Source organism: Eriocheir sinensis, chromosome 16 (assembly GCF_024679095.1).
Source record: "Eriocheir sinensis breed Jianghai 21 chromosome 16, ASM2467909v1, whole genome shotgun sequence".
In the NCBI taxonomy this organism is placed as follows: Eukaryota; Metazoa; Arthropoda; class Malacostraca; order Decapoda; family Varunidae; genus Eriocheir; species Eriocheir sinensis.
In genome coordinates this window covers 11111526-11125429 of record NC_066524.1, presented here as the reverse complement: position 1 = coordinate 11125429, position 13904 = coordinate 11111526, and the positions used below count along the sequence as shown (strand labels likewise).

At 47.1% G+C, this 13904-nt stretch overlaps 1 protein-coding gene across 10 annotated transcripts in view; it reads right to left on the bottom strand.

Annotated features, from left to right (window-relative positions):
- LOC126999284 (uncharacterized) overlaps positions 1–13904 on the bottom strand; it is a 54209-nt gene that overhangs the window by 2761 nt on the left and 37544 nt on the right. For all 10 annotated transcript variants that reach the window (XR_007753205.1, XR_007753206.1, XR_007753207.1 and 7 more), the window contains 9 exons: positions 13167–13337; positions 10684–11038; positions 9248–9378; positions 8184–8277; positions 7336–7472; positions 3858–3995; positions 1789–2246; positions 925–1053; positions 399–477 (listed from right to left, as the gene is read on the bottom strand). Coding sequence is in view for 3 of the 10 variants with exons in the window: in XM_050861691.1 (XP_050717648.1) it covers positions 399–477; positions 925–1053; positions 1789–2246; positions 3858–3995; positions 7336–7472; positions 8184–8277; positions 9248–9378; positions 10684–11038; positions 13167–13337 (1692 nt within the window). In the remaining 7 variants the exon portion in view is untranslated. The remainder of the gene's footprint in view (positions 1–398; positions 478–924; positions 1054–1788; positions 2247–3857; positions 3996–7335; positions 7473–8183; positions 8278–9247; positions 9379–10683; positions 11039–13166; positions 13338–13904) is intronic.

Sequence of the window (13904 nt, the reverse complement as noted above, 5' to 3'; positions counted from 1 at the left end):
TGATACTATTAAAACTACTACTACTACTACTACTACTACTACTACTGGTATGCTATTGCTACTATTATAATTACAAAGAATCTGTTATTAGTACCACAATGACAATAAGAACTACTACTACTATTACTATCTTCTACAATAACAAAAACAACAACTATTACTGCTAACAATAAACTATCAATCAATCAATCACTACTATACGAAAACTACTACTACTACTACTACTACTACTACTACTACTACTACTACTACAAAACTACTACCACTAATACTAATAATAACAATATCTACCAAACTCTCAACATAGAAAACGGAATCAACCAGTCTATTTTAAGGGTAACTTTGATAACTTCTACTTAATACCGTTTTCTACATATCTTTCTTTTTTTTTTACTCACTTGCGGGCAGGCGGGGTGGGAGGGCACGGGGGGCACGGAGCGGCGGCGTCTTGAAGGGGGGTAGCGGCTCGGGAGTACCCTGGGGGGAGGTCAAAGGTCAGTGAGGTAATAATGGTGGTGATGATGATGACGATGATAGTAGTAATGATAATGGTGAGTACTTTTCTTCTTCTCTTCTTCTCTTACTTAATTTCCTCCTCTTCCTCTTTCTCCTCTTCTTCTTCTCCTCTCCTGTCTTTACTCCTTTCTTCCACTTCCTTCTCCTCCTCCTCCTTGTTCTCCTTTTTCATCTTTGTCTTTTTACATTATCATTATTTTTCATATATACCTCCTCCTCCTCCTCCTCCTCTTCTTCCTCTTCCTAATCATAATTTCTTTCTGTCTTTATCCCTCTCTGCCACTTCCCTCTTCCTCCTACTCCTTCTCCTCCTCCTCCAAAATTTCTCCCTCCTGTCTTTACACCTTTCTCGACCTTCCCCTGTGCCTCTCCTCCTCCTCCTCCTCCTCTTCCCCCCCCAATACTCACGTCTCCCTGCACTTGGCGTTCCCGTCCCTCTTGGCTCCGGCCCTGCACGCTGAGAGACCGGGTTCGAACACATTGCCGGGGGACACGAAGGGGAGGGGGGCGCGGCGATGGCGGCTGTGGGGCTGCAACCTGGGGGAGAGGGAATGGGGGAATGGGTCAGTGGGGTGTTGTGATGGGTAAGGCTGAGGTGGTGATTGGGTGGGGGAATGGGTAAGTGATGGGTGATGATGGGTGGTGGGGGAGTCTATGGTGATGGGGTATTGGTGGGTGAGGTTGGCGTGGTGATGGGTAGTGATGGGTAAGGCTGGGGTGGGATGGCGTGATGGGAAAGGAAGGAATGGACGAAGGAAGGGAGGAGTGAAGGAAGGGAAGGGGAGGGAGGGAAGGGGAGGAAGGGAAGGGGAGAAATGAAGAGGCCAAAGTGGGAAAAAGGGAAGAGAATGAAAGAGGAGGAAAGTAAGGGAAGGGAAGATGAGTTGAAGAGGAAAGAAAAGGAGGAGGAAAAAAGAAAAAAGAAGGAAAAAATTATATAAAGCTAAAAAAAGATGAAAGTAGCAGAAAGTAGCCCTTGCCCCCCTCACACACGAACACAACTCTCTCCTTCCCTCACTTTTCATTCTTTCTCTCCCTCTCTTTCTTTCCCCTTCTCTCTCACTCACTTATTTTCCCCTTACTCCCTCACTTTTCTCTCTCTCTCTCTCTCTCTCTCTCTCTCTCTCTCTCTCTCTCTCTCTCTCTCTCTCTCTCTCTCTCTCTCTCTCTCTCTCTCTCTCTCTCTCTCTCTCTCTCACTTTCTCAACTTTCTCACTCACTCATTCCTTCACTCCCTTTTACCCTCCCTCCTACCCTCCGTCCCTTACTCACCCATTAAACAGGTTCAGGAAGGTCACAGTGCGTCCTCCAACCGTGATGTACGAGGGTGAGTAAGCACTGAGATGGGTGTGCAGCGGTGTGGTCTCGTCCTCACCCTCCACTTCGTTATCGCTCGGGTTCTCACCACCGCGACGAGGCACAGCGGACTGACCAATGGAAAGCCGGCTCGCACTCTCCTCCTCCTCCTCGTCATGCATCACGGCCTCCCCAATAGCAGGTCTTCGCAGTAGGGTCGTGCTCGCCGGGGTAATGATCTTGGACTTGCTGGCGGGCTTGTGGGTCTTGCGGTAGGCATGGGTGTTGGAGGATGTCCCGAAGGTTGCGTCCAGGAAGCTGAGAGCGTCGGAGTCCAGGACCTTGAAACCGGCGTCCTCCAGGGTGGTGCAGACGCCCTTCAACTGTTCGAAGCTGATGGAGTAGAGCTCGTCCGACTTGCAGAAGAAGGGTCGCTGTGGAGGAGGAAGAGGAGGGGTTATGAGACTGACTGTGTAGCGAAGGGAAAGAGTTACAGAGAGAGAGAGAGAGAGAGAGAGAGAGAGAGAGAGAGAGAGAGAGAGAGAGAGAGAGAGAGAGAGAGAGAGAGAAATTATTGACATTTCCTTTGTTTGCAGAAGAAAAGGAGGAGGAAAACAGTATTACCAGAGATAGATAGAGATATATAGAGAGAGAGAGAGAGAGAGAGAAAGTGGAAAATATATAGAAGGCTGTGAGGAAAGGAAGGAGGAGGTGTTATGCAAGAGTGTGGAAGAGGAGGAGGAGGAAGACTTATGGGACTGACCGTGGAGCAAAGAGAAAGGGAGTGAGGGTGTGACAGAAAGAGAGAGAAAGTGGAAAATATATAAAAGTCAGTGAGGAAAGGAAGGAGGTGTTATGGAAGAGTGTGGAAGAGGAGGAGGAAGAACTATGGGAGTGATTGAGTGTAGCAAAGAGAAAGGTTGTGAGAGAGAGAGAGAGAGAGAGAGAGAGAGAGAGAGAGAGAGATTTTTTTTTTTACAGCTAAGGAGACAGTTCAAGGGCGTAAAGAAAAATATATAAAAAAGCCCGCTACTTACTGTTCCTGAATAGAGTAGAGAGAAGAGAGAATGCAGAAGAAAACTATAGAATGGGGGTGAGGGAGAGGAGGAGGGGTTATGACACTGTATGGAGGAAAGAGGGAGAGACGGGGATGTTAGAAGAGAAGAAGCGTGAAGGTAAGAAGAGATGACAGGGAAAAAAATCGATTAATGTGATGTTCTTCCCATCATTTCTTACCACTCGCAATTACTTATCATCAGTTCCCATCATTTTACATCAATTCCCATCGATTCTTATCCTTCCCAACTGCTTCCCATCATTTCCCATCCCTTTCCATTGATTCCTCTCACCTCCAATTGGTTCTTATTCCTTCCCATCGCTTCCCATCACTTCCCTTCGCTTCCTATCACTTCCTGTCGCCCCCTATCACTTCCCATCCCTTTCCATTGATTCCTCTCACCTCCAATTGGTTCTCATTCCTTCCCATCGCTTCCCATCACTTCCCTTCGCTTCCTATCACTTCCCATCCCTTTCCATTGATTCCTCTCACCTCCAATTGGTTCTCATTCCTTCCCATCACTTTCCATTGGTTCACATCCCTTCTTACCGCTTCCCCATCACTTTCCATCACTCTCCGTCACTTCCCATCCCTCCCCATCGTTTTCAAGCACATCTTATCGCTTCTCATTACCCCTCATCTTTTCCCATCACTATCCATTGTTTCCCATCACTTCCCATAACATCCCACCACTTTCTACCACTCCCCATCATGTTTCAGCCCTTCAGATTGCTTCCCATCACTCCCCATCGCTTCCCATCACTTCTGTCGCTTTTCATCACTTCTCCCTACTCCACATCCCTTCCTATCATTCCCCATCGCTTACCATCACTCCCCATCGCTTCCCATCACTCCTATCGCTTTTCATCACTTCTCCCTACTCCACATCTCTTCCTATCATTCCCCATCACTTCAATCACTTTAAATCCCTTCCAATTGCTCCCTACCTATTCCCATCACTCCCCACCCCTCCCTATCAGCCACTCACCTTGCCGATCTGGTAACACTTCCCATCATACACGGCGGGCACGTAGGGCAGGTCTGTCCGGGTCCGCTTCAGGTTGAGTCCTTTGCAGGGGTCCGGACGGCACCCCACCGGCCTCTTGAAGTCACTGAACCAGAACACCTGAGGAGGAACACAGGTGAGTTCAGGTAAGGTGTGAATGAGGAACACCTTTGGAAGGGAGAAACAGGTGAGTTCAGGTAAGGTGTGAATGAGGAACACCTGGGGGAGGGAGAAACACAGGTGAGTTCAGGTAAGGTGTGAATGAGGAACACCTGGGGGAGGGAGGAACACAGGTGAGGTCAGGTAAGGTGTGAATAAGGAACACCTGGGGGAGGGAGGAACACAGGTGAGTTCAGGTAAGGTGTGAATGAGGAACACCTGGGGGAGGAGGAACACAGGTGAGTTCAGGTAAGGTGTGAATGAGGAACACCTGGGGGGAGGGAGGAACACAGGTGAGTTCAGGTAAGGTGTGAATGAGGAACACCTGGGGGAGGAGGAACACAGGTGAGTTCAGGTAAGGTGTGAATGAGGAACACCTGGGGGAGGAGGAACACAGGTGAGTTCAGGTAAGGTGTGAATGAGGAACACCTGGGGGAGGGAGGAACACAGGTGAGGTAAGGTGTAAATGAGGTACTTAATGAATGACACCTGAGTAATGAAGAGGCATAGGCAAGGTAATGTGTGGTAATGAGGTAATTAAGAAGAGCACCGGAGGGAGGAAAGAATACAGGTGAGGTGAGGTGTGCTAATGAGGTAATTAACAAGGAACATCTGAGGAATGGAGGAGTGCAGGTGAGGTGAGGTAAGGTAAGGCTTGCTAATGAGAAAGATTAAGTACGGTGTGCTAATGAGGCAGGTAAAGTAAGGTGATAAAGAGGCAGGTAAGACAAGGTGTGGTAATGAGGCAAGCGTGATTATGAGACAGGTGAGATGTGGTAATGGACACAGGTGAGGTAAGTTAAGGTGTGGTAATGAGGCAAGCGTGATAATGAGACAGGTGAGATGCGGTAATGAACACAGGTGAGGTAAGTTAAGGTGTGGTAATGAGGCAAGCGTGATTATGAGACAGGTGAGATGCGGTAATGGACACAGGTGAGGTAAGTTCAGGTGTGGTAATGAGATAATTGATGAGGGCACTCCATCTATCGCACAACTTTCCTAATCCCGTCTGCTCCATTTATACTTCTCTGTCTCACCTTCTCTTCCCACTTTACCTGTTGCTGCTCTGACCTCTCCCACACACTTCACTTCCCTGCCACTCTCTCACCTCTCCCACTCACTTCACTTTCCTCCCACTTTCTCACCTCTCCCACTCACTTCACCTGCCCGCCATCCCTTCTCCTCTTACACACAATTCACTTTCCTGACACTCTTTTTACCTCTCCCACACACTTGAACTTGCTCTGCCCACATTAAAAGCACTCCCATTCTAGGCCGTTCATTCTAGGCCGTTCATTCTAGGCCGTTCCCCTTGACATCCGTTCCAACACTACAGGTCAGCCAGACTCCTCTCCTAATAAGTTTTCTATGAACTGCATATACTGGTTAGTGACATCACCCAACATATCAAAACTTTCTCTGTCAGTAATACCATTTCGAAATCAGGCTATGAAATAAAAGTAACTGGATATGAAGTATGTGGAACTCAACGAGGGTGACAAACAGTTTACAGCCGGGCGTTGTTCTCAGAGTTGGTGATGGGAAGTGATGGGAAAGGATAAGGGGTAATGCCTAATGGGAAGCGATTGGGGGGTGATGGGATGCGATAGGAGGTGCTGGAAAACGGTGGGAAGGGATGGGGAGTGACGGAGAGTGATGGGAAGGGATGGGGAGTGACGGAGAGTGATGGGAAAAGATGAGGGGTAATGGGAAGCGATTGGGGGTGATGGAATGTGATAGGAGGTGCTGGAAAACGATGGGAAGGGATGGGGAGTGACGGAGAGTGATGGGAAGTGATGGGAAAAGATGCGGGGTGTGGGAAGCGATTGGGGGTGATGGGATGTGATAGGAGGTGCTGGAAAACGATGGGAAGGGATGGGAAGTGACGGAGAGTGATGGGAAAAGATGAGGGGTAATGGGAAGCGATTGGGGGTGATGGGATGTGATAGGAGGTGCTGGAAAACGATGGGAAGTGATGGGGAGCTTTGAGAAGTGATGTGAACCAATGGAAAGTGATGGGAAGCAAAGGGAGGCGATGGGAAGCGATGGAGAGGGATGGGAAATTATGGGAAGTGATGGGGAGCGATGGAGGAGTGATGGGAAGTGACGGAGAGTGATGGGAAGTGATAGGAAAAGATGAGGGGTAATGGGAAGCGATTGGGGGTGATGGGATGTGATAGGAGGTGCTGGAAAACGATGGGAAGGGATGGGAAGTGATGACAAGTGACAGAGAGTGATGGGAAGTGATGGGAAGCGGTGAGAAGTGATGTGAACCAATGGAAAGTGATGGGAAGGAAGCTTGGAATACAGCAAAAGTGAAAACACAAAAGTAAAAACTGTTGATCTTTTAGTTGGTAATACTGAGTGACGTCTCTTAGTAAGGATGGGAGAGCTTGGAATACTTATAACAAACGTCGAAAAGATTAAAAGCTGTTATTGTTTTTTAAGTTGGTAATTGAATGAAAACTTTTAGTATGATTTGTATTGTTTTTTAAGTTGGAAAATAAATGAATGCCAAAAAGATGAACCAGAAAATAATAAAAATAAAAAGTTTGAAGGATAAGATAAAGTAATGAAAAAAAATATGCCTGAGTGGAAGATGAATAGATAGACAGATAGATAGATAGATAAATACACAAAAAAGAATAAACAAGTAAACAAAATAATAAAAAAGACAACGGGGGTCTTTAAACACAACGCATCATGGAATACAACAAAGCGAAAAAAGATTGAAAGAAGTTATTGGTCTGAGAGTTCACAATGACTGACTGATATTTATTTGTAAGGGAGAGAGAGAGAGTACACTGAAGATCGACAAAAAGACAAAAAAAGACAATAATGCCAAGACAAAATTAGGTAAAAAAGACAATATAATGAAGAGAAAAAGACAAACAGAAAAAAACAGACAAAAGGCAATACAATGAAGACAAAAAAAAAACAGGCAAAAGGAGACAAAAAGAAAATATAATGAAGAGAAGAAGACAAACAGATAATAAACAGACAAAAAAGCAGCAATGAAGACAAAAAAAAAGAGACAGGCAAAAGCAGACAAAAAAAAAACTATACATAACGAAGACAAAACAAAAAAGACAGGCAAAAGCAAACAAAAAAAACTACATAACGAAGACAAAACAAAAAAAACAGATAAGACAAAACGACAAAAAAGTTTAGCTGTCATTGGTCTTCGAGTCTGCAATAACTGCCTGACATCTATTAGTGCGGGAGAGCTTCAAACACAACAACACCCCCTTTCCTATGCTCCCCCCCCCACCTCTTTCCTATGCCCCCCCCCCCCGTTTACCTGTCCGGGCGGGCAGTCGTTGTGTCCCAGCACGGGCTCGCACACGTCCTCGTCCAGGTCGTCCTCCTCCTCGTATGTTCCGTCGGGGCAGCCACACACGGGCGTGCCGAAGCTGTTGGAGAAGAGCTGGCGGCCCGCTGGGGGAGGCAAGGGTGGTGCGTCAGTGGTGGTGGTGGTGGTGGTGGTGTGTTGGTGATAGTGATGTGGGTGGGTGTGATGTGGGTGTAGATAGTAATGGCGATAAGTTGGTAGTGATGATAATGTAGTGATGATGAAGGGGTGGTGGTGGTGATGGTGGTGGTGTTGTGTAATAGATAGTGATGTGGGTGTTGGTAGTAACGGCGACAAGTTGGTAGTGGTGATGAAGGGGTGGTGGTGATGGTGTTATGGATAGTGGTGAGGATGTGTGGTTGTATAAGTGGTTGTATAAGTGGGTGGTGGTAGTGGTGGTGATGATTGGTGGTGAGTGGGATAATGGTGGTGGTAGTGGTGGTGATGATTGGTGGTGAGTGGGATAATGGTGGTGATAGTGGTGTTGATATCAAGATTTGGTGATGAAATGTGGTGATATGATGTCCCTTCCCTCCCCTTCCAATCCCTTCCCCTCCCTTCCCCTCCCCTCCATCCCTCCCCACCCCTCCTCACCCTTCCCCTCCCTTCCCTCCCCTCCCAATCCCTTCACATCCCATCTCTTCTCCTCCTCCCCTTCCAATCCCCTCCCCTCTCCTCCATCCCTCCCCACCCCTCCTCACCTTTCCCCTCCCGTCCCTCCCCTCCCCTTCCAATCCCTTCACATTCCATCTCTCCTTCCCCCTCCCCTCCTCGCCCCTCCCCTCCAGCACACTCACGGGGACACAAGCCGTACTCCAGGGGGTCGTGACACATCTGGTCGGAGAAGAGGAACACCTTGTCGAGCGGGCACAGGCGCGGGCCGCAGAAACCCTGGAACGAGAGGGAGCGTCAGGAACCAGAGGAACACAAGGTCAGCGCACTCCACGGGAAGCACACGCCAGATTATTTAAGCGTCGTGTTAGTTATGGGGTTAGTTTGGCTTTTTAATTACACTTTTGGGAATGAGTTAGCTTGAAGTGTTGGGTTTTCACAGTTAAGTTGACAGATCATAAAGTCAGTCGTAAAAAGTGTTATAAAGAATATGAACCCATCATTTGTCATCACTCTCCATCATTTCTCATCCATTTCTATTGCTCCTCATCACTTCCCATTTCACCTCACCACTTCCCACTACTCCTCAATCACTTCTCATTCCTTTCTATCGCTAATCATCGCTTCCCATCACTCCCCATCATTCCCCATCCCTCCCCATCGCTTTCATCCTTGAAAACCCTTACTTCAGCGACTTCGGTCAAGAGGAGCACCTGGGGACGGCATGGGCCAAGCAAGTCATATATGTCATAACAGCCATTAATAAAAAATGCAATTCCCCCGCACCACCTACTGATTAAGGCCATTCACTAAGCCCCTCAAGAGACCCTACCGGCGCTTTTTTTTTTTTTTTTTACAACAAAGGAAACAGCTCAAGGGCACAAAAAAAAGAAACAATAATAACAAAAAAAGCCCGCTACTCGCTGCTCCTAAAAAGAACCAAAAGAGGTGGCCGAAAGAGGGGTCAATTTCGGGAGGAGAGCACATTAGGAAGACATACTATGGGTCGTATCATAAGACATTTCACCGCCTAAGAACGCATATTTGACAAGGCTTGCGTAGGAGTTTTGGGCATTTCCAGTAGTAGTTTTATGACCCTGGTGGTAGTTTGACCCTTCTTCTGTACCGTGAACCTAAGGAAACACTCATTAGAACGCGACTGACCCCCTCTTTGACCTTTAGAAATTGTTGATGTGAGAAGCGAAGGTGTCTTTTAATACCAGCCATAACCTCCCCTCCCCTGACTCACCCTCCTCGTGTCCGGGTCGATCAGCACCACCTCCTCGTCGTCGCACGGGCCCTGTGTCAGCACCTGGTAGCATTCGTCGTCCACCAGCACCTCCGCGCGGGGGCAGGTGTCGCGCGGGGCCTCGTCACCACCTGGGCGTCACAGTAGCGGAGCAAAGCGATGGACAAAAAAGGGGAGAAAAGAGAGGATGTCAGTCAGGGGTTGTGAGGAGCTTGAAGGAGAGGAAAGGAAAATGAAGTGAAGTGTTTGGAACGAAGGGAAGTAAATAATGGAGTGCATACAGTAATGGTGTCAGTTAAGGAGACAAGGAGGAATGGAAGATGGAGTGAGGTGTTTGGAACGAAGGGAAATTAACAAGTGAGTGCCTACAGTAATGATGTCAATTATTAAACCGTTTGGAAGGTGAAATAAAATAATGAAAAAAATGTTGTGATGGATTGGAAAAGGAAAATATAATGGAAAAGAGAAATGTTTGAAAGGAATGCCAAAAAAGATGAACCCCCCCCCAAAATAATAAAAATAAAAAGTTTGAAGGATAAGATAAAATAATGAAAAAATGTTGTGATGGATTGGAAAAGGAAAAGATAATGGAAAAGAGAAATATTTGAAAGGAATGCCAAAAAAGATGAACCCCCCCCAAAAAATAATAAAAATAAAAAGTATGAAGGATAAGATAAAATAATAAAAAATAATAATATGCTTGAGAGGAAGAATATGAAGTCAAGTTGTAATTAAGAGCACAGCATTCCTAAACATTATCACGAAATAAATAAATACGCAAACACATATACACAAAAATGAGTAAACAAGTAAACAAAAATAATAAAAAAAGACAGCACAAGGGTCTTTAATTAAACACAACCAAATGAGGAAGCAGCCACAAGGAAGACATAACGGGTTTAACGAAGACAGGTTAGAAAGAGAGACACAGACACGTAAAAACAAATAAATAAACTACCCCCCTCCTCCCTCCTCCGTCCCCCCCCCTCCTCCATGAAAGAAGAGCCTGGGAACCAAATAGCGGTTTTAGGGATGACTCTGACAGGCCAGTTTTTGTCCCTCCTCAGCCGCATCTTAAAGAATACTCGCTTAACGGCTTTTTAGGAGGGAAGGGGATGAAGGTGGAGGGGGGTAAAGGGGGGAGGGGAGTAGAAAGGGTCAGGGGTAAAGGGGGAGGGGGAATTGGGGGAGGAAGGGGGCGGGGAGGGGGGATAGAAGGCTCATCTTATCTCATCCTGTGTGTGTGTGTGTGTGTGTGTGTGTGTGTGCAGGTGGGCTGTCAACTTCCTACAGCCCCCCCACACACACACACACACACACACACACACACACACAAGCCTGACTCATGATGTCCATTTTTTAGACTCATCTTCCCCCCCTCACCCCCCCACCCTCCCTCGCTCCACCCCCACCAACAAACAAACACACAGACCCACCTCCCACGTGTCCCAGCAAGGTAGGAATCCGTACATTAACCACCTGTCTGCGTTTCCTAATCAACAGGTGGCCCTCGGTCTGGTTATGAAAGGCCAAACCCGCTGACGCCTCCTCCCTCCACCTCGTCACCAGCTCCTCCTCCTCCTTCAGCCTCCTCCTTGTCTCCTCCTTCTTCCTGGCGTCCTCCTTTGCCTTGATATTCGCCTCCTCCTCGTCCTTCAGGTTCTCCAGGAGTCGCGCCACCTTGGTCTTGACGAAGGAGAACTGCCCATCCTCCTTTATCACTTGGTAGTCGAAGTCCTTCAGGAGGCCCAAGGATATGTCGCTGAAGTTGAAGCTGGGTATGGTCTCAGGCTGGAAGGAGGATGAAGTGGTGTAAGGGAAGGATACAGAGAGGACAGGAAAAAGGGAATAAAGAAGAGCAAAGGAAGGATTGGGAGAGGACACGAAGAAGGGATATTGTGGAGAGGATTCGATCTAAGGAAAAAAGTAAATGAGATTGAGGCACAAAGGTTAGAAGGAAAGGAAAGAGAGCATAAGAAAGTGAAGGAAAGATAAGAAAAGGGAGAGAGAAAAGGAGAAAGGAGAAGGAAATGAGATACAGTTGAAAGACGGTCAACAAGAGGGATATAAAAAGAGAAAGAAGGAAAGGAAAGCAGGATGAAGAAGTGAAAGAGGATATAGAAAGGAAATGAAGAATAGGATATACAAAGTGAAAGAAGGAGAGGAAAGAGAGCATAAGGAAGTGAAGGAAGGATAAGCATAAGGAAGTGAAGGAAGTGAAGGAAGGAAGGAAAAGGAAGTGAAGGAAGGATAAGGAAGGATAAGCATAAGGAAGTGAAGGAAGGATAAGAAAAAGGACAGGGAAAAGGAGAAAGGAGAAGGAAATGAGAGAGAGATGAAAGACGATTAGCGAGAGGGATATACAAAGAGAAATAAGGAGAGGAAAGTAGAATGAAGAAATGCAAGAGGATATAGAAAGGAAATGAAGAATAGGATATACAAAATGAAAGAAGGAGAGGAAAGAAAGCATAAGAAAGTGAAGGAAGGATAAGCATAAGGAAGTGAAGGAAGTGAAGGAAGGAAGGATAAGGAAGTGAAGGAAGGATAAGGAAGGATAAGCATAAGGAAGTGAAGGAAGGGTAAGAAAAAGGACAGAGAAAAGGAGAAAGGAAAAGGAAATGAGAGAGAGATGAAAGACAGTTAACACGAGGGATATAAGAACAGAAAGAAGGATAGGAGGATAGGATGAAGAAATGCAAGAGGATATAGAAAGGAAATTAAGAATGGGGTATACAAAGAGGAAGAGAAGCAAAAGAAATGTAAGTGAGATAGAGGGAAAGTATGACACACGCGATGAAAAAATATGAAGACGTGAGTAGCGAGCTTTTTTTTCAGATTTTTCTCTTTTTTTATGCCCCTGAACTGACTCCTTTGCTGTAAAAAAAAGAAAAAAAAATGAAAGATGAAACAACAAACGCTCCCCCCCCCACCCCCCACCATCCACTCGCCCACACATCCACCTAACATACACACATACACACAAACACACACATACACATCCCCACCATTACCCTACAGAAACAAACATACAAACTCTCCCTTTCCAGTATACTCCTTTCTCTCTTTTGGCCACTCCTCTGTACTCTCTATTCATGAGCAGTAAGTAGCGGGCTTTTTTTTTTTCACTATTGTTTTCTTTTTTTTTCACGCCCTTGAACTGTCTCCTTCTCTGGAAAAAAAAACTCTCCACTCCCACACCACACACACAACTCCCCTCAACTACCCCGCTCCCTTCCCCAAACCCTTAATTCCACTCCCTCATCCAGCATCTTTCATCTCCTACACCCACCACCCTTTCACTCCTTCTCTGTAAAAAAAAAAACTCTCCACTCCCACACCACACACAACTCCCCTCAACTACCCCGCTCCCCCCCAAACCCTTAATTCCACTCCCTCATCCAGCATCTTTTAACTCCAACACCCACCCTTTCACTCCTTCCCTGTAAAAAAAAAAAAAAAAAACACTTTCCACCCACACACAACTCCCCTCAACTACCCCGCTCCCCCCAAACCCTTAATTCCACTCCCTCACCCAGCACCTTTTAAGTCCTACACCCACCACCCTTTCGCTCCCTCACACCCCTTCACCCCCCCAAAAAAAAAACCTTTCCACACCCACACCACCACACACAACTCCCCTCAACTCCCCCGCCCAGCCCCTTCCACTCCCTCACCCTGCACCTTTTAACTCCTACACCCATCACCCTTTCACTCCCTCACACCCCTTAGCCCACCACCCACCACCCTCCTCACCCATCCAGTACTCACGTCAAAGTTCTCGGCCACCACCCACCGCCCAAACCCTTTCATTCCCTCACCCAGCACCTTTCAACTCTTTCACCCACCACACTTTCACTCCCTCACACCCCTTCACCCACCACCCCCTATCCCCTATCCTCCTCAGCCACCTAGTACTCACATCAAAGTTCTCGGACACCACCCCCACCGTGCACTTGCTGAGGTGGATGATGGTGAGCACGATACCGACGATGGACACCGCCTCCATGGTCCAGAACGCTGCCGACCCGTATACGGCGCCCGGTTCGTTGCAGGAGAGGTCGTTGCTGATGGTTATGCTCGTCGGCTCGAACTGACGGAGGGAGAGAGAGAGTGTGTGTTAAAAGGAGGGTAGTTAGGTTAGGTTAGGTTAGGTTAGGTTGGGCTCGAACTGACGGAGGGGAGAGAGAGAGTGTTTAAAGGAAGGTAGTTAGGTTAGGTTAGGTTGGGCTCGAACTGACGGAGGGGGGGAGAGTGTGTTAAAAGGAAGGTAGTTAGGTTAGGTTAGGTTGGACTCGAACTGAAGGAGGGAGAGAGAGTGTGTGTTAAAAGGAAGGAAGTTAGGTTAGGTTAGGTTGGACTCGAACTGACGGAGGGGGAGAGAGAGTGTGTGTTAAAAGGAAGGAAGTTAGGTTAGGTTAGGTTGGACTCGAACTGACGGAGGGGGAGAGAGAGTGTGGGTTAAAAGGAAGGTAGTTAGGTTAGGCTAGGTTGGGCTCGAACTGACGAAGGGGGAGAGAGAGAGTGTGTGTTAAAAGGAAGGTAGTTAGGTTAGGTTAGGTTGGGCTCGAACTGACGGAGGGGGAGAGAGAGTGTGTGTTAAAAGGAAGGTAGTTAGGTTAGGTTAGGTTAGGTTAGGTTGGGGACTCATGAGATGAAA